Raw genomic sequence first — 22,512 nt, 5'->3', positions numbered from 1 at the left:
GAAGGCTGCACTACGAAATAGTGGCTTTTCCAAAGTAATGCAGTGAGTATCATGGCTGATATTAAACATGAACCTCCCCTCCTAATTCAAGTCCTTAATGCCCTAACACTACACAACACTGCCTCTTCATTATAGCAGAAATCCTTCTAGACTAATATTCTATTCTAGCCACCCAGATTCCTCCAAAAAGTTCCCAAACAGAGCCCAAAGATAACAGTCCCTTTCCTACTATTGCTTCTTAGGAACAAACATTTCTTCCAATCATGACTAAAATATAGTAGTGGACTTGTCTTCCATATGTCTGTTCTTTTAGAAACCACTTCAACTATAGCCCTTAACACATCGTGAGTAGCCAATCCAAGTGAAGTGCCTTCTATGTCCTTTGGAATCTATTGTCATGTCTCTGGGTAAGACTGAATTGTTCCTTGAGAGAGAGAAAAGTACTTCCATCTACCTACTGTATACCAGCCAAGTTTATTTTAAGATTCAGAAAACACAAAACTAAAGATGCACATGGATAAAACTCAGGCAATATTTGCTTAATATCTTACTCACCCAAAATTTTACTAGGAAGAAGGCATTCTGGGGTCCTTTTCCAAACAGTTCCTTCAAGCCTCCCTTCTTTTCAGGGAATTTGTCATAAATCTGACGAATGTCCACTGACTCCAGCAATGGATCGCTATAAGAGTGGTTGGCATGTCCAATGTGCACAAAGAGGTGTTTGTTATACTACAAAGGAAAAATACAAAGGAAAAATATATTTATAATATATTTGTAAAAGTTTGATAACATAAATGATCTTTCTTCCTAAAAGGAAATAGTCAGTATAGTATAACATATGCAATGTAACAGAATTCAATCTGAGCTAGATAACCTTTAGTTAGATACAGTATAGTTCTCATATTCCTAAGAAACTTTACTACTAAATAACCCTCATTTAATAAACAGAACAGAATACTTTATTGGCCAAGTGTGATTGGACACACAAGGAATTTGTCTCCAGTGTATAAGCATTCGGTGTACATGCAAACAACAAAGTATATCATCATAAAATACCAATGGAGAAGGTAGTAGAAAAGATTAGAAGGATAATAGCCTTTACATGGGTAAATATCCTTAGACATAAGACAGTGCTGTGGTAATTAGGTGTTCAGGTGAGTGATGGCACGAGGAAAAAACTTGTCTTTGTGTCTACTTGTTTTGGCATGCAATGCTCTATAGTGGCATTCAGAGGACAGGAGTTGAAACAGTTTATGTTCAGGATGTGATGGGTCTTTTGACATTTTCTCAGCTCTTTCTGATCCGTGCAGTATACAGTATAAACAATGAATAAAACCAATTTATTAATGTGCATCTATAGCCAGCATTATCAGTTTTTTATTTCAGAATCAAGAGTAGCATTTTATGATCTCTAAATTCAACTTAAACAATTATTAACTAGTTCCCCCTTTTTTTCACCATTTGAATTTCCCTCTCCAAAAACAAACAAACAAAAAATATAGTTTCCTTTCCCAATAGCCAAAATTACATTATTGTCAAGCACAAGTAGAAAACTTTTCTATCTTCTAGATTAGAGAGCTAGAGAAAGGGTATTTCTGTTTTAAACGACAAAGTATATAGGTCAGAAAAGTAAACAAATGAATGGGAGAAGCTAACGCACGAATGAACAAATGCATGAATGAATGAATGCTTATGAGCAAAAGCTTTTGAAAGGGCAGGCTTAACTTGCATACCGATCAGTTACACAAGAATTACAGTAATTATCATCCTATTCTGTAACTCCAAGTAATTACCATATAGCGTCTGCACAAATATAGGACAACTGCAGAAGCAACAAGCTTACTAAGCTCTTTAAAGCTCACTTCAAAACGATATATGTAAAAGGCTTATAATATGTACCATGATGTACCTTTTTAATAAAAATAACTCCATTCCAAACTTAGGCTTCATATTCCTTGTTTCCAAACACTTATATTGAAATATCCATAGGGATGCTAGCTGGTTTACTTCTCAGGCTTCTTTCTACGGTCTCTTTAGAATTCTGGATTAAGATGCTACATTAAGCACACTTCAAGAACTTCAGACTGGTTGGATGTTGAACCAACACAGGATTATGAAGTTGCATGCATACTGTTTATCAGTTCTAAAAAATCACTAGGAATTTAGTTTAACATTTTTGTTTTGGCTTATATAGAATCCCCCATCGATAAAACAGAAATATTTACACAGTGTTTCAAAGAAGGAAGAGATTGATTCACATATTATCTGAGAATCTTTTTAGCCTGTGGGGGAAAATCTTATTTATTTATTGCATTTAGATTCGTCCCCTTTCTTCTATCAAAAACAAGGTGGCCATATTACCAAGTAGTTTGATTTACAAACCATGTTAAACCATATAATTTACATTAGTTTAGCATGTTATCAGAACTCTACAAATCTTATTCTCTCCCTCCCTCCCCCCCTCTCTCACACACAAGTAAATTAATTAATTAATGAGAAGGTGGTCTTTGATCCTACCAATTTTCTGATACCTGCAGAATTGCAGGTATCTGTATGAATTTATAGTAATTGCCAGTTGTAGATTGGTAGTGAATATTCCACAAATGGTCACTATGACTTAGAAAGTCTCATGTAGTCTGATACATCAAAACTTTATTGAATTTATTGGTTCAGTTTCTACTCTTAGTAGTTCTACTACTTCTAAATAGCTCCTTTAAGAGAAGACAAACCCACAGCTGTGTTACAACCATTGCACGTATACTGTATGCAAATGCAGATTAATACGTTAAAAATAACTTTGGGAGTGTTAATCTTGAATACTTTATTGCAGTGCAGGCTTTGGGATGTAATCCTATGTACCTATACTTAATGAGCCCCGGTGGCGCAGCGGTTAGAGTGAGTCCTGCAGGCTACTTCTGCTGATCGCCGACTGCCAGCAGTTTGGCAGATCGAATCTCATCAGGCTCAAGGTTGACTCAGCCTTCCATCCTTCCGAGGTGGGTAAAATGAGGACCCAGTTTGTTGGGGGCAACATGCTGACTTTGTAAACCTCTTAGAGAGGGCTGTAAAGCACTGTGAACCGGTATATAAATCTAAGTGCTATTGCTATTAATAGTAAACACTATTGAACCAGTAATCCATATGAACAATGTCTCTAAAATATTTCAATTCCCTACCTTCTTTTTTTGACCAAGATGGTAGAGCTAATTATAAACAAAGGGAACATCCAAGGTTACATATTATGAAGGACACTGCTGTGTCCATTTTGAATTGCTACCTGTTTGTATCAATGTCCTCTGTTCAAAATGCTTAGGGCTCTACATGCATTAAAACTTGATTAAGTGTACAACCGCAAAGATAATTCAGAAGTAACCTTGGACTGGTATAGAAGTATTTTAACCATTTTTATGTATGCCTTTTGATAAAGAAAGATACAGGCATACTTTGATTCTGCCATTTTGGCATAGCTTTTCCTTTAGATTTTTTAGGCACACAATAGCAATAGTTTTTCATAAACTTTATTTATCAATTTAAGTAAATAAAACTGTCCCATCTGGGTTTAAGTAAGCAGCAGCAGAGCATCAGAAAATAATTGCCTTGCTATGACATGTTTGGCTTGGAACATGTATGTTAGCAGACTACAAAGCAGTTTTTAGATCAGAGGAATTCACACACCCCACGTCTTAGGCTGGTTACTTCTGCTTTTAAGTCTAGGAAAATCAGTTCAGAAAAAACATAATTCAGAAACTAAAAGGATTTGTTACAGAAGGCAGTGCAATTTAAGTTGAAGACAGTTGTAAAGCTACTACAGTTGTTTGCAGATCTTTCTGAAAATACTGGATGCTGCTGTAGCAGCAGAAAAAAAAATTCCAATATGTTTTAAAGCGACAGATGGTATGGCCTCATCTGACAATATTCTTAGAACATAAATGTATTATTTTGACATTACATGAATGATTATTTTCTTCTTACATTACTGTAAATGCTATACTCTACTGAATGTCTTATTCCTTTACTTATGACATGTTTCTAATGAGCAATAAACAGAACTTGGAGGCAACTGCTCATATGCTTCAGAAACCACTGACATAGTTGAAAAGAGCCTAGAACATGGGTGTCAAACTCACCACGTCATGTTGCGGTCACATGACATTTTACAACATTTTTCCCATTCATGGAGCTGGAGTGGGTGGGGCCTGTGCTGTGACGCATCCAGCCTGTGGGCCGCCAGTTTGACACCCTGGCCCTAGAAGATCTGCATATGCTAACAAGCAGAGATAAGCTGGGAAATTTGAAAAAGGGAGTAGACCAGCTAAATTACTCCTTGCTATTTTCCTTCCAAATTGATGTTCGATAACAGAAGGTTACACCAAAAGGATTATTTAAAGCAGAGGTCTCCAACCTTGGCAATTTTAAGCCTGGAGCTTTGCTGGCTGGGGAATTCTGGGAGTTGAAGTCCTCCAGGCTTAAAGTTGTCAAGGTTGGAGACCAATGGTGGATTTCAAAAATTTTTTACTACCGGTTCTGTGGGTGTGGCATGCTGGGTGTGGCAGGGGAAGGATACTGTAAAATCTCCATTCCCATCCCACTGCAGGGGAAGGGTACTGTAAAATCTCCATTCCCTCCCCAATCCAGGGGAAGGTTACTGCAAAATCCCCATTTCCTCCCGATCAGCTGGGGCTTGGGAGGCAGAGAATAGATGGGGGTAGGGCCAGTCAGAATTTTTACTACCAGTTATCCAAACTATTCAACATTTCTGCTACCAGTTCTCCAAGACTGGTCAGAATCTGCTGAAACCCACCTCTGTTGGAGACCCCTGCTTTAAAGTGATGTTGAGGAAATGGGAAAGAAAGCCTAACCAAACTTCTTCCTTTTTTCTCCATCCTTTCTGTTTGAAACCTAGTTTTGCTTCTGTTCAAAATTGTCAAGGCACAGAAGGACTCCACTCGCTCTTAACTTTTGACACATAAACCACGAATTTAACATTTTCCAATGAGATAACATGGTGTGCCTTGGATGGCTAAAGCATGAATAGTGTTTGTTAGTGGGAAAAACTCTAGTTACAAACCCTTTACAACTGAGTTTCCAGTGCAAAAATATCTAGGTTTGAAAAGATCATGAATATATGTCATTCAGTCACAGTTCTTTCAATCTCAAATATTCCAGATAAAATAACATCGGTTTCTAAAGAGAAATTTGCCCACCAAGGTGTTTGCTGTTTTCAATATGACATCCTAAGCTGTTTTACTGTTGTAGTCATTGTTTAAAAGAAGGTTAAATTTTCGCACTAGGGAGCACAGAAAGTAGAAAGAGGTTGATAATGTACTTTCATGAATGCATAGTCTAAAGTAAACCATATAGCCTCGAGATGGCGGTTTCTTACTAAACATTCTTATATTTGAAGAATGCAGAAAAGTGGCTCTTGTGAAATAATACTAGGATAAAAACCTATATAACTCATTTAGAAATTCAAAGGAAGCAGGACAAATTACTGTTATATAGGAATGCATTTGTTTTACTTACTAACATACAATTAAGAAATGGCATTGTTTTGTTTTTAAAGAACTACCACAATCCAAACCCAATAGGAGTAGGAAGTCATAAACATTACAAGCTTTTTTTTTTTTTTTTACTTATAAACAAGATTATCTATTGTGTTTGTTTCAGAACATGCTACAGAGGAAAATAGAAATGTAAGATTCATTATCACTGTGGCCTAAATTAACCAATTCCATTGTTTCTACCAAGAAAACCTATGTCAAAGTGTAATGTAAGAAGGCCATTCCAACATTTTTCTCAGTGGTATTTTAATGATTATTCCAACAATAAATACCACTCCATAGTTATTTTAAAGAACCTTCCTGGATTATAGCCAGAATAGTTTTCTGCATATTATATATATAAGGAAATAATAATTTTGGTTTTATTTTGTTTCCTATATAGTCATCACTATCCTAGGAGCCCTAAGAAAGCTCATCATGCATTGCAATAGGTGATCATGTACAGCAATATTTCATCATTCATTTTTAACCTAAAACCAATCAACCGGAATTTATGCAAAGATTGCTGCAAAAAGTAAATTCATTAGGATTTAGAAATTTGATTAAAGGGGGAGATTTCAATCAAATTCCAAATAATGAATTGAACTGATCTTCTAAAACAGGATGAGGGAAAATGACAATACGTGCCAGTTTTATCGATATATATTTATTTATTTGTTATTATTTATTAGTTCGATTTATATGCCGCCCTTTTCCGGAGACTCAGGGTGGCTTACAATGCATTAAGCAATAGCCTTCATACTTTTGTATATACCTGCTTAGTAGGGCTTTCGCCCCCCCCCCAAGCGGTGTTCTTTTTTATACAAAGTCAGTTTATTGCCCCCACAATCCGGGTCCTCATTTTACCTACCTCGAAAGGATGGAAGGCTGAGTCAACCTTGAGCCTGGTGAGATTTGAACTTGCAGTAATTGTAGGCAGCTGGCAGCTAAGTACTACTTTAACAGCACTTAGTCCACTGCGCCACCAAGCTCCTTATATAATGAAATAAACAATTAATTCAAGACAACAGAACCAATTAGTTATCAGATTATCCTAAGAAATATTTTAAACTGTGTATCCGACGGATTTTAGCTTTTTCCTGATTCAATTAAACAACAGCTAAAATAAGAGATGGTGAGATGCATATTGTAAAATATTTCTAGAAAGACTTCCTATGCTATGTATTTTTACCATTTCAGAAAGAAACTTCAGCTAATATCTTTGTTGTGAAAACAAATCCATATTAGACTTGCAAAGCATCCTGGGCCGTATCTTCAATTGCACTCTAGATACAGAAAAGTTTTAGAGGAATTTGAATTTGAACTGAAATTTACACAATTAGATAAATTATTAACAGGCCCGGAAGAGAAATTATCATCTAAAATATATAATGATTTATTAAATTTTGACTTAGAAGAAGAAATTGTAAAGGGATCAATGATAGCATGGGCAAAAAATATTGGGCACAACATTGAGTTAGAAGAATGGGAAAAAATTTGGGGAAAAAACTATACATTAACAAAATCTGCCGCATATAAAGTAAACCAGTATAAAATGTTCTATAGGTGGCATTTAGCCCCAACAAGAGTCGCAAAAATGTACCCCAACCTAAAACCTAATTGCTGGAAACGCAACCAAGTACAAGGTACCTACTTCCATGTATGGTGTCTTTGCCCAGAAGTTAAAAAAATTTGGATTAAAATACAAAAATGGCTAAAAGAAATTACACACTGTGAGATAGAATTTAAACCTGAACTGTTTCTTCTGAGGATTATTAAAGGAAATTATCCTAAAAAGATAAAATATTTAATCATTCATATAACTACAGCAGCTAGAATTGTACTTGCGCAAGCCTGGAAAACATCCACTATACCAACAGACTGTGCAATAATCCGGAAAATGTTCGAATGTGGAGAAATGGACAAACTTACTTTAGAATTAAATAATAAGGAAGACTTGGAATACTACTTAACTTGGGAAAATTGGTATCAATGGATAGAAATTAAAAATAAGGAATGTATAGAATAAAATAAGATCTAAAATGTGTTTAAATATGTTGATGAAGTAGGAATATGTGGGAATAGATGAAGAAAGTTGAGAATTATGTACTGTCAGAAAGACGTTGAATTGTATAATTATTACGGATGTATTTTTGTCATAGAGGTATTTTAACTTGTATTTTTGGATTTTAATTGTTAATAAAGGTTTATTAAAAAAAAAAGACTTGCAAAGCATCCCAGAATTTTCAGGGTGGGAGAATGATGACAAATTAATTCCCAATTCCAGCAAGCATCTAAATGGACAGCAAAGGTCAGCATTGTATTGAATTGGTTTTCTGTTTGTCTGTGTGGCTCTTCCATGAGGAAGAACCTTCTCATTTCAGGTAGTCTTCAACATATAATCATAATGCCCATTACAGTCAATTGTTGTAACATTTTTGTGGTGGTTGTTAAAATGAATGTGGGGGATGTAAAGTGAACACTATGGTTGTTAAGCAAACCAATAGTTGACTATGGGCATGGTTTTACCAAAACCCAGAAGTGAGTGCCAGTTTTTGGCAAAATCCTTGTAAAACACACTAAGCATCGAGACTACCTGTAGGGTTCTTTAATGTGCCTTTTGGTGCAGGCAGGACGTATAACTTCATTTCTTTTTTTTCCCTCACAAGTATTGTTTATTGTTAGTAATGGCAGTAGCACAACTGTACTCTCATTCAATGTTAAAATTATGTTGTTATTGTCTTTTAACATTTGTTGTCCCAAATGGTTCTGACTGGTACTCTGGCTGTCAGAACGCTTCCAAAGATCTAGGATAATTAAATATATTGTTTAATATATATGTGGTAATATAACTTTTATAACTGACACTGACATTTTATCGATTTCTATTGTGTCCAATGCTTCTCTAGATCTTTGAACAATATGGATGTTCCTCTTGCTGTTGCTGCTGAAATAAATCTTCACCTTTACCTCAAGGTATTGTGAATGGGGATAAAATGTGACATGGAATCTTCATGTCAACTTCATTTCTTATTTACGGCATACCATCTCTGCTGAGTCACTTTTAAATTACACAGGGAATAAATACTTACTGTTATTCTCCCCTTAAGTTAGTCTTATTTCTGTTCGTGAAGTTCTACTCTGCCTCTCAAGCCAACGAGTTATTTCCTTTACTAAGATTCTTTTTATTTGCAGTATGGATGTATCAGTAACCAGTAAATATAAACCCAAAGAGGCAATCACAGCAATGATGTTCTAAATTCAATTAATTCCACATTCTCTAATTGAAGGAAATAATGGATTTTGACTGAAAAGGGACAATAAGGTAATGGCCAATCACCCATACAGGTTGATCTGTTAGCACTTTCTATCGGCAAATACCAGAACAATGCAAATATGAGACATGTTTAAAACATGATCACTGATCCCAAGTATTAATAGGCTCACTTAACATCGATATCTTAGCATATAAGAGATAAAACATCTTTACTTCTAATATTAACATTTATTCAGTCTTTCAAAGAGCAGCACTGAAAAATGAACCATTATTGTTTCCGTTAATATTTCTTACCATTGTGCTGTTAGTTTTTATTCATAGATTATTGTAAAGATTCCTCTTAGGCAAGGTTATAGTGCTATATCTCTGATCTCTTATTATTCTAAAAACACTCTTGATAATATCTCCTTTCACATATACTCATTGCCTTAGAGAAAACAGTTATATACATACAAAAACCTCAAAATACCTCTGCAGGCTATTGTAGTTCACAAGCTTTTGAATAAAATTAAGATAGACAATTCCATGTGTTCATGGAATATCTGAGGGGAGGGGGGAATCTTTATAAAATGTTCAATTGAACATGTTTTCTCTGTGTGAAAACAAACTAAATAGATCGATATTTACTCTTTTGTGACACTCCATAGAGAAGCCAATTGAAAAAAATAATAATGGGAATTATATAAATATAATAATTATATTTCATTTAATATAATAATACATCATTAAGAGATTTCTTAATATTGCTATAGTTTCTTGTAAGTCTTATAGTATAAAAATTCTATAGTATAAAAATCTAGCTTCTTAATCTCCAATTTTAAAAAATCCATACAGAGAGCGAGCCTGGCTATTACTTCACTTATTGCAATATTATCTGCTCAAGCTGTTGTTGTTTTTCCAAAACCTGACATAAAAAAAACTTGTAAGAACTTTTCCTACATTTTATCATTTGCATGATGTAGAACGTAGCTTTCAACTTTTCACGAGAAATACTAGTCACCTGTTGTGGAAAAAATGCATGCTTAAAAAAAGAACCAAAGCAATTGGAGATAGATGTAAAAATAAAAAAAGTCTCTTTTATTGCCATATAGCTATGGGAATCACTGGGCCCCTCACCAGAGGAATGGAGAAAAGCCCCAAGTCCCATAAGGTTACAGGTTAAAAACCCTCTGGAAATGATAGAAATGATACAAAATGCTTACAAAAACAGTTTAAATTATAACGTGACCTTTATTGCAGAAATGTAGGATCTGACGACAATATGCAATGACCTTAGTAAGGGCTGATTTCAGAGGTGGGTTTCAGCAGGTTCTGACCACTTCTGGAGAACCGGTAGTGGAAATTTTGAGTAGTTCGGAGAACCGGTAGTAAACATTCTGACTGGCCCAACCCCAATCTATTCTCTGCCTCCCAAGTCCCAGCTGACTGGGAGGAAATGGGGATTTTGCAGTAACCTTCCCCTGGATTGGGGAGGAAATTGAGATTTTACAGTATCCTTCCCTTGGACTGGGAAGGGAATGGAGATTTTACAGATTTTTCCCCTGCCACATCCACCAAGTCATGCCACACCCACAGAACCGGTAGTAAAAAATTTTGAAACCCACCACTGGCTGATTTGGTGTTTCTACATTCTGCTCTTTTAAAGAGGCTCCAAGCCTGCCTTCAGTACTGCTACTAGCACTTTCTAAGATAAACAATGACCGTTATTGGACCAATATATTCATTCCCCTTTGGATTATGGAAAAATACCACAATCTATTTTTTTCTGTTTCCTTCCCTTCCAAAATTATCAAGCAGCTTGAGCTTGCCTGATCTGCCTGCTATGCACTTCAGAATTATCTATGTTTGAAGAATATTTTTGTGTTGTGACTCAGACCCCCGAGCCCCTCTTATCGGAGGGAGAAGACTCCGAAAGTGAAGGAGAGGAATTGGCAAGGCCTCCCTCTCCAGGACCCTCCTCTCTGGCAATGCCTCAGGTGTCTTCCGAAGGAGAAGAGACAGGCCAGGAGCCAGGCATTTCCAAGCAGCCGCAGTTAGACAGCGACGGAGATAAGTCTTGGCTGGATCCCCGACAGCTTCGGAAAGACAAGCGCATGCAGCAGAGAAGGAGGCATGCCAGAGATTAAGCTGAGTCACTGGACCACACCCCACAGGGGATAAAAGGGGGTGTGGTGGCCATTCAGGCTTTGTGACGGACAAAACTGAAAGCTAGCAAGTCATTCTGCATTTCTGGAACTTCGTTATATACTCTGCTTGGACTGATTTTTTGGACTGGACTTGACTATTCTTTGGCTTTTGTGGACTTTGATGTTTTCGGTCGGAGGAGATAAACCTCCCTTTGTAAGTAAAAAACTGTTGGCAAGCAGCCACTGGGTTGCTGCCAATTCTGTTATCAAAGGAAATTCCTGTCTGCTGGTTTATTTTAACTCTGACTGGGTATGTCCGGACGGGATGACTGAGACAGGTCTTGAGAGTGTTATCTGGGGGGAGTTCAATCCTGTGGCTCCCGAGGACATGGACAGGGTCCTGGGACGGCTGAACGCAACCACATGTTTATTGGACCCGTGCCCCTCCTGGTTGGCACTGGCTTCCCGGGAGGTGACACGAGGCTGGCTCCAGAAGATTGTTAACGCTTCTTTGAGTGAGGGGATCCTGCCGGCCGCTTTGAAAGAAGCGGTTGTGAGGCCCCTCCTCAAGAAGCCCTCTCTGGATCCGGCTGTTTTGGCTAACTATCGTCCAGTCTCCAACCTTCGCTTTGTTGCAAAGGTTGTTGAGAGTGTGGTGGCGCAACAGCTTCCCCGGTACCTGGATGAAGCTGTCTATCTAGACCCGCTCCAGTCCGGCTTCCGGCCTGGGCACAGCACGGAAACGGCATTGGTCGCGTTGGTGGATGATCTCTGGAGGGCTCAGGATAGGGGTTGCTCCTCTATCCTGGTCCTGTTAGACCTCTCAGCGGCTTTTGATACCATCGACCATGGTATCATGTTGCACCGGTTGGCGGGGTTGGGGGTGGGGGGCACCGTTTTGCGGTGGTTCTCCTCCTACCTCTCTGACCGGTCGCAATCTGTGTTGACAGGGGGGCAGTGGTCGACCCCGAGGCACCTTGCTTGTGGGGTGCCACAAGGGTCGGTCCTCTCGCCCCTTCTGTTCAACATTTATGTAAAGCCGCTGGGTGAGATCATCCGTGGCTTCGGGGTGGAGTTCCATCAGTACGCTGATGATACCCAGCTGTACATCTCCACCCCTGGCCACCCCAACGATGCCCTTGAAGTGATGTCCCAGTGCCTGGAGGCCGTGCGGGCCTGGATGGGGAGAAACAGGCTCCAACTCACCCCCTCCAAGACCGAGTGGCTGTGGCTTCCGGCGTCCCGATATAGCCAGCTGACCCCATCGCTGGCTATTGGGGGCAAATCACTCGCCCCCACGGAGAGGGCTCGTAACTTGGGCATCCTCCTGGATGCACAGCTGTCATTAGAAGATCATTTGACGGCCGTGGCCAGGGGAGCTTTTTATCAGGTCCGCCTGATACGCCAGTTGCGCCCCTTTCTAGATCGGGACTCCCTACGCACAGTCACTCAGGCACTCGTCACTTCCCGCCTGGACTACTGCAACGCTCTCTACATGGGGCTCCCCCTGGGGTGCACCCGGAGGCTCCAGCTGGTCCAGAACGCGGCCGCGCGGGGGATTATGGGGGCGACGAGGCGCTCCCACGTAACACCTCTCCTGCGCGAGCTGCACTGGCTTCCGGTGGTCTTCCGGGTGCGCTTCAAGGTGTTGGTGACCACCTTTAAAGCGCTCCATGGCTTAGGGCCGGGGTACTTACGAGACCGCCTTCTGCCATCAATAGCCTCCCACCGGCCAGTATGCTCGCACAGAGTGGGCCTCCTCAGGGTGCCGTCCGCCAGACAATGTCGGCTGATGACCCCCAGGGGGAGAGCCTTCTCTGTGGCGGCGCCCACCCTCTGGAACAACCTCCCCCCAGAGATACGTACAATAACAGACCTCCGGATTTTTCGTCGGGCCCTGAAAACCCATTTATTTCAACTAGCGGGGCTGGCTTGAGTTAATTTTAAATTGATTTTAAATTGGGTTATTTTAATTTACGGCCAATAATATTTAATTATTTTAAATTGTTTTTAAATTTTGTATGTATTGTTTTTTACTCCGGCTGTTCATCGCCCTGAGTCCTATTCTGGAGAAGGGCGGTAAAGAAATTTAAATAAATAAATAAAATAAAATAAATAAACTCTTGGTCGACTGCTGGTGTGCGTGTGTGAGATGGGGACAGAACATTTTGCCCCCACACACCTTCTGTTGATCATTTGATGACAACCTTTTCAGGCAGTGGGCCTTACACTAGACCATGTGATGGCCTAGAAACCAGGGGACTATAAATTCCAGTTCCACCTTAGAGGCATGAAAGCTGGTTGGCCCAGTCACTCTCAGTCCAACTCATCTCAAAGGGTTGGTATTGTGGGGGAAAAATAGGTGGAGAAAGGAGTATTATAGTTATAAAAGTAATAAAAGTGGGATTTAAAAAAACAATTCTAATAAATAGAATATAAATAAAATCATTTAACTTTAATTTTCATGTTGTTAATATAATGATTCAAATGTATTTTTTCTTCTTTTTTTTTTTACTTTCTGTTTCTTTCAAAATTTCAATTCATTGGTAAATTTTGGGTAAGTACTGAGAGGTTCTACCCAAGGTTTCCAAATCTAGGGATCCAAAAGATTTAAGCAGTGAGAGAAAAGAAGAATGCTGGCAGAAGAAAACAATAGCAATAAAAGTACGAGGAATGAGAGCCAGAGAGAACAAATGTTGATAATCAAAGCACAATATGACTACAGCATGATATGCGGTTTTGTTTTTTAGGTATAGGGAATACTAATTAACAATGGATGATTTGAAAGAAACAACAACAACAACTGATAGATTTTTGGTGGGAGGGTGGGAGTCAGGTACCTAAATCTCTTGATAAGAACAATCTGAATAATAATCAACAAAATGACTCAGAAGAAAATATTTGTTCAATCTGTTATACGCTGATTGTGATGTGAGAAGGTGACATCACAAAGTGATATTCACAAAACCTAAGTGAATATCAGCAGGAGATGAACAAAGGTTGTGAGATCTACACTGTGATCATCCCAACAGAGATGTATTGATGAGGTTAGTCAAGAGATAATCATCAAGAATAACAGGAGACTAACAGCAGGATCTGAGAGATCCCAGCAGGTAGAAAATGATATAAAGAGGAAAGAAGGGGGTGATTGGGAGGATTCACATGCCCTTCTAAATTCAAATCAAGCCAATCACATTAGCAAAATAATGTAAACCAAGCCACATTAAGTATGATTTATGCTCTAAGTGCTATAGATCATTGCTTCCCAAATGTTTTCCTTCATTACCCAAAATCACTTATTAGAAAGTTCTTATTTAAATGTCCCTATTGTGACTGATTTGTGTGTGTGGTTTGTGTGAAGTTACCCCCCAAAAAAACATTTTTACTTAATTTACACACATTTGGGAAGCACTGCTCTATTATATGAACCCAGACTTTGTTATTTATTAGACAAACCAAAGTTCAAAGTATAGTTTAAAATACAGAGTCTCCTTTGGTGAGATGGGTGGCATGTAAGTGTAAATAAATAAATAAAAATAAACCTGTGATCACATCCATTTATTTACAGTAAATCAAAGGGGAATTATCAAAGGTACAAAGCAGAAAATTTGATTTCCTAATAAATAGTTTAGGTGGAGTGAAAAGGTAAGTATAACACAGGAGATTAACACAGAGATTTAGAACAACTGAACTAAGCAGAAAGTAAACTGAAAAGGAATGACTGGCCAGGATGTACAGAGTGAAAAAAAATGGTTTTGAACGAATGACAGAAATGACTTTAAATGCTACAACCCCCCCCACCCCATTTTATGTTTGATTCCGAATTATTCAGTTTTCTCTATTTATTATATTCTCTCCTGCACAGTTTTAAAAAATATCTAACAGATACGCTGAAATAATTATTTTTAAATTTTAAATTAAGTTAAGATGAAAGATGGGTGAAAGCACTATGTATAATTTCACCATTTTAACCATGTTAACATAGCTAATGATCCTGAAATAAATTACACTTAGAGGGGTTTAATATATAATTCTCAAATTTTACTTTTGGCTGAATATTGCTAAATCTCGTAGGGATGTTTGAGTGGTTGGGGGTTGAATTTGGCTAAGAATTTGGCTAAGCCAGCAAAAAACTATAATAAGTAGGATACTATCTACAGAACTAGAACAAAAGTTATGCTGCCAGGAATTACTTATTTTACTAAGCAGTAATTGCAGAGGTGGGCTTCAGCCGGTTGGGACCAGTTTGGGCAAACCAGCTAAGATTTTGTGCAGTTCGGAGGACTGGCAAATCGTACCACTAGCTGGGCCCACCCCACCCCACCACCCCTTCCAGTCATTCCTTATCTTGCCTTGGCTGGTGCCTAGAATCATGCCTGTGGCCCCACCAGCTCTCTGGCTCCTTCGCTCGCTCGCTTGCCCAGAGAACGCAGTCCCTGCGGCGCAACTGATCTCAATGCTTTGCCTGCTTGCCTGTCTTCACTGCAGCTTACCATGTAGGCCATGCGGCCCAGCTGATCTCAGTGCCTCAGGGTAGACACAGCCAGGCTTGGTTGTCTTTTGGGCCTGGCTCTTGCCATCCTTCCGCCTACAGGCCGCCCGCTTGCCCTCCACCTTGGCTCGGGGGGATGTGCCAGTTCCTGCCTCTCGCCTTCCATGGGGCCTCTGTCCGCATGCCGCCTGTCTGTTCACCCTCTCCTCTGCCTTGGGTTCTGCATTCAGGCCGCAACAGGGAGATATGCCACTTCTGGGAGGCTATCGCATTGGGGCCGTTGCTCCGCTGTGCGTGCAGCCCTGGGACATCTGCCAGCCTGGAACGCCATTACCGCCAGGTGCTGGCCCCATTGGGCTCTGAAGGGCAGGGTGCTTGGGCCAGCAGAGGCGCATGGAAACTCTGGAGCTCACCTTTGGGATGGATCAGTTTGTCCAAAGAGGCGTTGCTCCCTGGGAAGGGCTCTGCGGCTGCACTTTTAAAAAAGGACTTTTAATGAAATCTCCAATGTGGCAGCCAATGCTGAGCCAAAAAAACTCGCTTCCCCCCCTGCCTTATCTTGCTAAATTGGGCCTAGAGCCTGGGGGAGGATGAGAAATTTAACAAGCGGGAGGGGTGGGAAGGACGGAAAGGCAGCAGAGCGAGGTTCATGAAGTAAACTCAAGTTTCTTAACTTGGACCAGTAAAAGACCTGTGTACAATTTTCTGCCTGCTGTTGGCTATCCTGCTCCCTCCTAGCAGTTCTCCAGCCTGCCAGAGCATTGCCTCCCCTGCTCCCGGAAGACACGGGCTCTCCACAGCTGGCCGATGAGGGCACCGGCAAGGGAAGAGGTTTACAAGCTTGTAGGATCATGGAGCTATTTGAGGTTTTTACAGCCTGCCAGGACAGTGAAATCCAAAATCTGCCAAAGAATTGAGAGAGGCATGTGGCCGAGTCCCTCCGGCGCCATGAGGTGTGTGCGTGTTTACTTTCTGTGTATGTGAAAGCCGAAAAGGAGGGGACGACTTTTCCTGCCTTGGAAGCTACTCAGAAGGCAGCTGCCACGGCCTGTCCCTTTAAGAGCCCCCCTCCCCCCGGCCACGGAGCCCTTCTTCATACAGGATCGCCTAGCAGTGAGGAGGGAGAGGAAGAAGGGGATGGCTGCTAGCACAGAGGGGAGTGCTTCTGGGATGAGAGGAGCTGGGAAGAGAAAAGGCAGCTTGCAAGAGTGGAGGCAGGAGAGCAAAATAAGCGAGTGAGTGAACATTTGGCCTGCCGAGTGGCCTCTTTATTCTCCCCCGCTCCCAAGGCAGGAGTGAAAAGCAACCAAAGGGCCTTCTCGCCAGGAGCGCTGCCCTTGTTCAGATTCCCTGCCACCCTCTGGCGGCCCTCATCCGAACACGGCTGCCCCACCAACCGACACCAGTTTCGGCTACACCACCACCACCTGCGCCCAAAATCTGTCATCTTGAAATGTTTCTTGAAAGTCACCCCCAAAGGGTAAGCAAAGTAGGATCCTTATCCTACATTCTCAGTAGGGGTAGTCCTCAATTTATGGCCACAACTGAGCCAAAATTTCCATTGCTAAGCACGATTTAAGCTTTGCTCCATTTTGTGATTTTCCTTGCCATTGTCAAGTGATGTTTAGTAGTAGTAAATAAATAGAGATTATATCTTGTTGAGACTTTTGAAGTGAGAGGCCGGGAGGCAGGGCCAGGTGTAGTGAGTGATGTTGAGCTGGCCACCCCCACCCAGTCACATGATCACCCAGCCACGCCTACCCAGCAGAGAACTGGTTGTTAAATTATTTGAATCCCACCACTGAGTACCACATTGTTAGTAAAAAAGGTTCAAAAGCCAGATTCACTTAACAACTGTGTTACTAACTTAACAACTGCAGTAATTAACAACTGTGGCAAGAAAGGTCGTAAAATGGAGTGAAACTCACATAAGAACTGTCTTTCTTAGCACTCAAAATTTGGACTCTATTGTGGTTGTAAGTCAAGGACTACTTGTGAATGAATGAATGAACAAATGAAGGAAGGAAGACTTTGGAGATGCACTTACAGAGTCTGGATCCCTTTGTTGCTCTAGAAAAGCAGAAAATTCTACAAGTCTGAGTTTAGTTGTTCCAATAGATCGACCTTGCCAAGCTGGAACAGATGGTGCTGGAGCTGACGTGGGTTCAAATCCTAAAAAAACCAAAGAACCATCCTTTATGAAATTAATAAATTTATTGGTTGTTTTTAGACGGTAAATGGTTACGAGCTAATGGTAAGACTAGGCTGCCTTTTCTGAGGGAACAAATTTCATGCTGTCTTTTAAAGGTCAATTGAAGGCACATTTGTTCACTCAGACATTTGCAAGATGACAACTGTCCCAAGACTAGGCTGCCTTTTCAGCTGTCTTTGACCTGAGCTGCATTTTTCATGCTGGTACTCCAATCGTGTTATCCTACTGTTGTATGATAGTTTGTTTTATAATTACTGGGGTGTGTTTTTTTTTTATGGTTTATGAAAGTTCCTTTGGGAAGGAAGAGTGCAGTGAAATAAATGCATGAAATAAAGTGTAAAAAATAAGAATCACAATTGTTTACAGGGTCAACTCGACACTGCATTTTGATTTCACTGTTGTTTTGTTTTTTGCCAGCAAGGCCAGTTTGAATGATTCTAGCTGAGTTTCTGCTTCATTAATGCTTCCACCGTGCAGAATTCTGGAATACACATCAAACTACTGCTGTGCTCAGAAGCGGGAGCAGTTGTTAAGCAAGCTCCATGCATATTCTGTAACTACTGATGAATGTGCAAATAATTATGTACACAGGTTCACATACATATAGATTCATTATTGTTAACTAAATAAAGAGGCTACCAAACTCCCCTGCATATTTTGATACATGTTTTAACAACCACAACCTGTGCTGAGCTCTAAATACGGTCTTGAGTTCCATCCATCCACCCCCACCCACCCCACCACAAATAAATTAATAAACGTTACCTGAAATGGGAGTTGTGACTGTGGGCTGTATAGGATAGGCCTGCTGAACGAATGGCTTTATGCTGAAACGAACCAATGGACAATGAAATCACACACCATTGCTTAAAATAATTATTACTAAAAAAAATAAGTATATTTCTTCTCATTGTAATCCAGTCCAGTGCAATAATATTTATTGTAAATATTGTTTTGTATTAAAAATAGAACCTCAATAAATGCATTTACTAAACTACTGACTAAAAAAAGGAAGGGGGCCAAATTCTGTCAAGGAGCATTTGGTATAAGTTTTAACTCAGCTGGAAGCTAGCCACAAACAAAACAGTTGGATCCTTATTGGGAATCATGATTATCATCTGCATCACAGATCTGTCATTGTTCCTGCCTTTTTATGGATAACACATGGACCCAGTTTAAACTCTGGGAGATTTAAGGTGGCAGGATTCCTACTTTCCTGCACAACAAGCAAGGGCCTTGCAAAGCTTCATGGGAGTGCTTTGCTATGACAGCAAAGCAGTCCCATTATTTCCTTGCTACCTTTAACAGCAAATGGGCTGGCCACGCTATCTCACTTTGAGGCTTCCTCTGACAGATCCCAGTAAGGGAGTGAAGAGGCTTCTTCACTATGCATATACAGAAGTCTCTTTCAGCTACAGTGAAGCAGTAGACGAGGCTTAGAGCAATAAACAATATCTCCCAACGCACTGTTGTACCTTCTTGTCTTGAGGAGAAGGAATTGCATTGCCTCCGGGCTGCAAAGTGACTTGCCAAGGCATACGCAAACTACCTCCCAAGGGCCAACTAAAGAGAGATTTCCCTCCCCACCCCCAGCTGCTCTAGTTGCTTTAATTATGGTGCCAAGCTCACTACTATAACTCATTGGTTGAACACATGCACAAAGTCAAATTACTCAAAGCATAAACCAGAAATACTCATGCCTTTTTAAGTAATTGATTAGGTGACTTCCTAGACATTCAATAAATTCTCATATGCAACTAGGCTGGGAGTGGATTTCTGGGTTATATGTTTCTTCTTAAATAGCTTTCAACATTTTTATTTGCTTTCTTTTAAAATGTACCTATTTTTCAGCCAAGGTACTCACAGCAGCCTATTGAGTCATATAAAATTATGTTATATGTACAAAGCACCTAAACTGAAATATGTTCACCATCAACTTTTTGCAGCTCTTAGACCTTGATAAAATGGATGGTGTCAAAATTCTGTCCTTTCTTGTTGCATTTTTAAAGTTATGGTGACTGTAAGAAAGGAAATGGTGAATGAAAAGGCCCAGAGTTTTTACCCTCAAACTCTGAAACCCACCTATTCCTTATTTACTTATTAAGTTTAAATAGCTGCCCTTTGCCCATTTTTGAGAGTGACCCTTGACATCCTGCATGAGAGATGTCAAGGAATATGCCATAAATCTTTGTACATGTATTTCCCTTGACACTAAATACTAAAGGAAAAAAACTACGTTCAGTTAACATGCGGAATTTGACAGAACCAAGCTGGACAGAGAGCTGGAAATTGGATTGGTGACATGCCTGCTGAGCAGAAGACACCTAGCCTAATTCTGTGACCTGGTGTTTGTTGAATGTACAGCCTAGAATGAATTATGCTAGGACAAAAGAGAAACGAAGCAGTTGCAGTCTTAGCATTAACTTGCAAAGTTCTTAAGCCAGGAAGACAATTTGATCCTCATTGACTTCACAGTCATTGTACTGGGTGGTGTACAATTAAAATATTACTTGTGAGAAGTTGGAAAAGAAGATTGCAAATGGCAACAATCACATAACTGTGAAATGTTGCAATACTGTAAATGTGAACTGGTTTCCAAAAGCCGAGATCACCTGACCGTGGGGTCATTGGGTCAGCCACAATTTCAAAGACCAGCCATAAATTCCCTTTGCTCAGTGCCATGATAATTTTGAATGCTCATTGAACAAGTTGTTGTAGCTGCAAGGACCATCTGCAGGGTAGAAATGTTTGGGGAATTTTCTAAATTTCAGGAATTAGTACTTTTACAGAAAAGTTTGATCATGTAAATACTATATACCAGTTGGTTTATTACTTTCTTCATTTGTAGAGAAAGGCACTAAATTCTACTGGACTGGTAAGCATTATTTCAAATAATAGGTAGTCCTTGTTTAGAGACCTCAGTTGGCACTCGATCGTTAAGTGAAATAGTCATTAAATAAATCTGTGACTGTAATTATGATCTTACTTCAGTTTTCCTTTGCTCTACAGACTAGTGAAGATTGTAAATATAAGAATTGAACTCTAAGTTACTTTTTCATCACTGTTGTAAGTGCAAACAGTCACCAAATGAGGCAATTTCTACCTGAAAGTGCAATCGGGCAAATATTCCATACCATCACATATGTAAACCAATATACAAAACCAAAGATGCCTGTTTCTTGATTTCCAACTTACTCCTGAGAAGATCCGGGCTGTCCTGTTTGTAGCATCCCAGGCCAAAACTAGATTGGGTCAAAAGGAAAGAGAGAAACGAAACACAGAGATTTAAAGTATAAAAGTCACTTTCAGTAAAGCACATTTTTAACCCAAAAGATTTATAACGGAAAAGGGGAAGAACCTTTTATGGATAAATTAACTAATTTAGGCATATTCTGCCAATCACTTTTGGGGAAATATATATTTTATTTTAGCCAATTAACTTACTCCAGGTGCTCCAGGGAACGTCGGACGGGGAATTCCTGGCAAACCCAACTTATTGTGAATCGCTGTTGCAGACACTATTTGAGCGGAGGACATGGCTGCCATGTGTTGGAGTGCTTTGTCCTTTGCAGTCTGATCCTTTAACATGACAATTACAGGCAATCATTAATAGTCCGGACCCAACAAAGCACACTGAGCAAGCACAGTTAGAAAGCATATGTGCTAAAATTAAACGGCACAGGAAATGTGAAAAATACAGAGCATACCATGCAGAAAAATGTAGCTTTGTGGGGGATGAAATACATTCCAATTGCATCAGGGCAAAGTTCTTTGCTCAATATTATTATGTTTAATTCTAAAAGAGATTCTCTGCTGAAAAACAGTAGGAAGTCGACTGAATGAGAATTGAAAGCTGGGATGATGCCACAACAAAGTAGGAAAGAGCCTGTGTGCTGTGCCATGCCGAAAATGGAACTCTGAAGCAGCAACAAAGTCCCATTTCTAGTTTGGAATAAAAACTTGTTTTAAATATGTACATCGGTAGACTGTAAAATAAATGTAAATCCTTTGCACATTAAACCTCATCTAACTTCTTTTTTTTTTTCAGGAAGCCTAAAAGCCATTTTAACAGTTGCTGTGTGTACAACAAGGAGAAATAGGACAGCGCTACAATGCAAGGTACAAGTTTGCAAGAGTTACAGCAAGTCTTATCTGAAGTGGTTGAAAATGTAGCACTGAATATTTTCTTAAGGAACGAGGTTTAAACGCGTAGGGTGGACGCTACCTTTAAGGCTGATCTATAGAGGAAGAATCATAGAATAAATATCCAGACGCTTGGAAACATTCTATTCCAAACATCATTCGATTAAAAGTATTTATTCATTTTACTTATTTTTATCTTGCCTTTATTATTTTTTACAAATAACTCAAAGTGGCAAACATATCATACACACCTTCTTCCTCTTTATTTTCTTCACAACAACAACCCTGTAAAGTGGGTTGGTCTGAGAGACAGAGAGAGAGAAACTGGCCCAAGGTCACCCAGCTGGCTTTCAGGGCTGAGGAGAGACTTGGAACTCACAGTCTCCAGTTTCCTAGCCTGGTGCCTTCACCACTAGACCAAACTGGCTCTAGCAATGAAGGACATCTAGAAATAGAGTGATATGCCTAGATTCCCTCTGGGCTACACTGTAATTGTGGGCAACTAGAGCAAGAATCAGGACTTGAGGAATTAGCACATTGTAGTAAATTATAATGTAGTTGGTTTAGTTTTGGATAAGAAATCTGAGTGAATAAAGCATGATTTATTTTAGGATAATAAATTATAGAGTTTGTTACTGGCTTACTGACTGCAATTCTATCTCGAGCACAATGTGCAAAGAGGAATACATGATTTGTGGGATTCCGTCTTATTTTGGGTTTGT

The 22,512-nt window shown here is 39.8% G+C and overlaps 1 protein-coding gene across 3 annotated transcripts in view; it reads right to left on the bottom strand.

Moving 5' to 3' along the window:
- Positions 1 to 22,512, bottom strand: part of TEAD1 (TEA domain transcription factor 1) — a 217,289-nt gene that overhangs the window by 13,035 nt on the left and 181,742 nt on the right. For all 3 annotated transcript variants that reach the window (XM_070957486.1, XM_070957487.1, XM_070957488.1), the window contains 5 exons: positions 21,092 to 21,226; positions 20,843 to 20,889; positions 18,413 to 18,474; positions 17,483 to 17,607; positions 556 to 729 (listed from right to left, as the gene is read on the bottom strand). In XM_070957486.1, the coding sequence (XP_070813587.1) occupies positions 556 to 729; positions 17,483 to 17,607; positions 18,413 to 18,474; positions 20,843 to 20,889; positions 21,092 to 21,226 (543 nt within the window). The remainder of the gene's footprint in view (positions 1 to 555; positions 730 to 17,482; positions 17,608 to 18,412; positions 18,475 to 20,842; positions 20,890 to 21,091; positions 21,227 to 22,512) is intronic.

Source organism: Pituophis catenifer, unplaced genomic scaffold (genome assembly GCF_029215685.1).
Source record: "Pituophis catenifer annectens isolate HBS135680 unplaced genomic scaffold, rPitCat1.0.hap2 SCAF_1, whole genome shotgun sequence".
NCBI classification, from domain to species: Eukaryota; Metazoa; Chordata; class Lepidosauria; order Squamata; family Colubridae; genus Pituophis; species Pituophis catenifer.
This window is presented reverse-complemented; position numbering and strand designations above follow the sequence as displayed.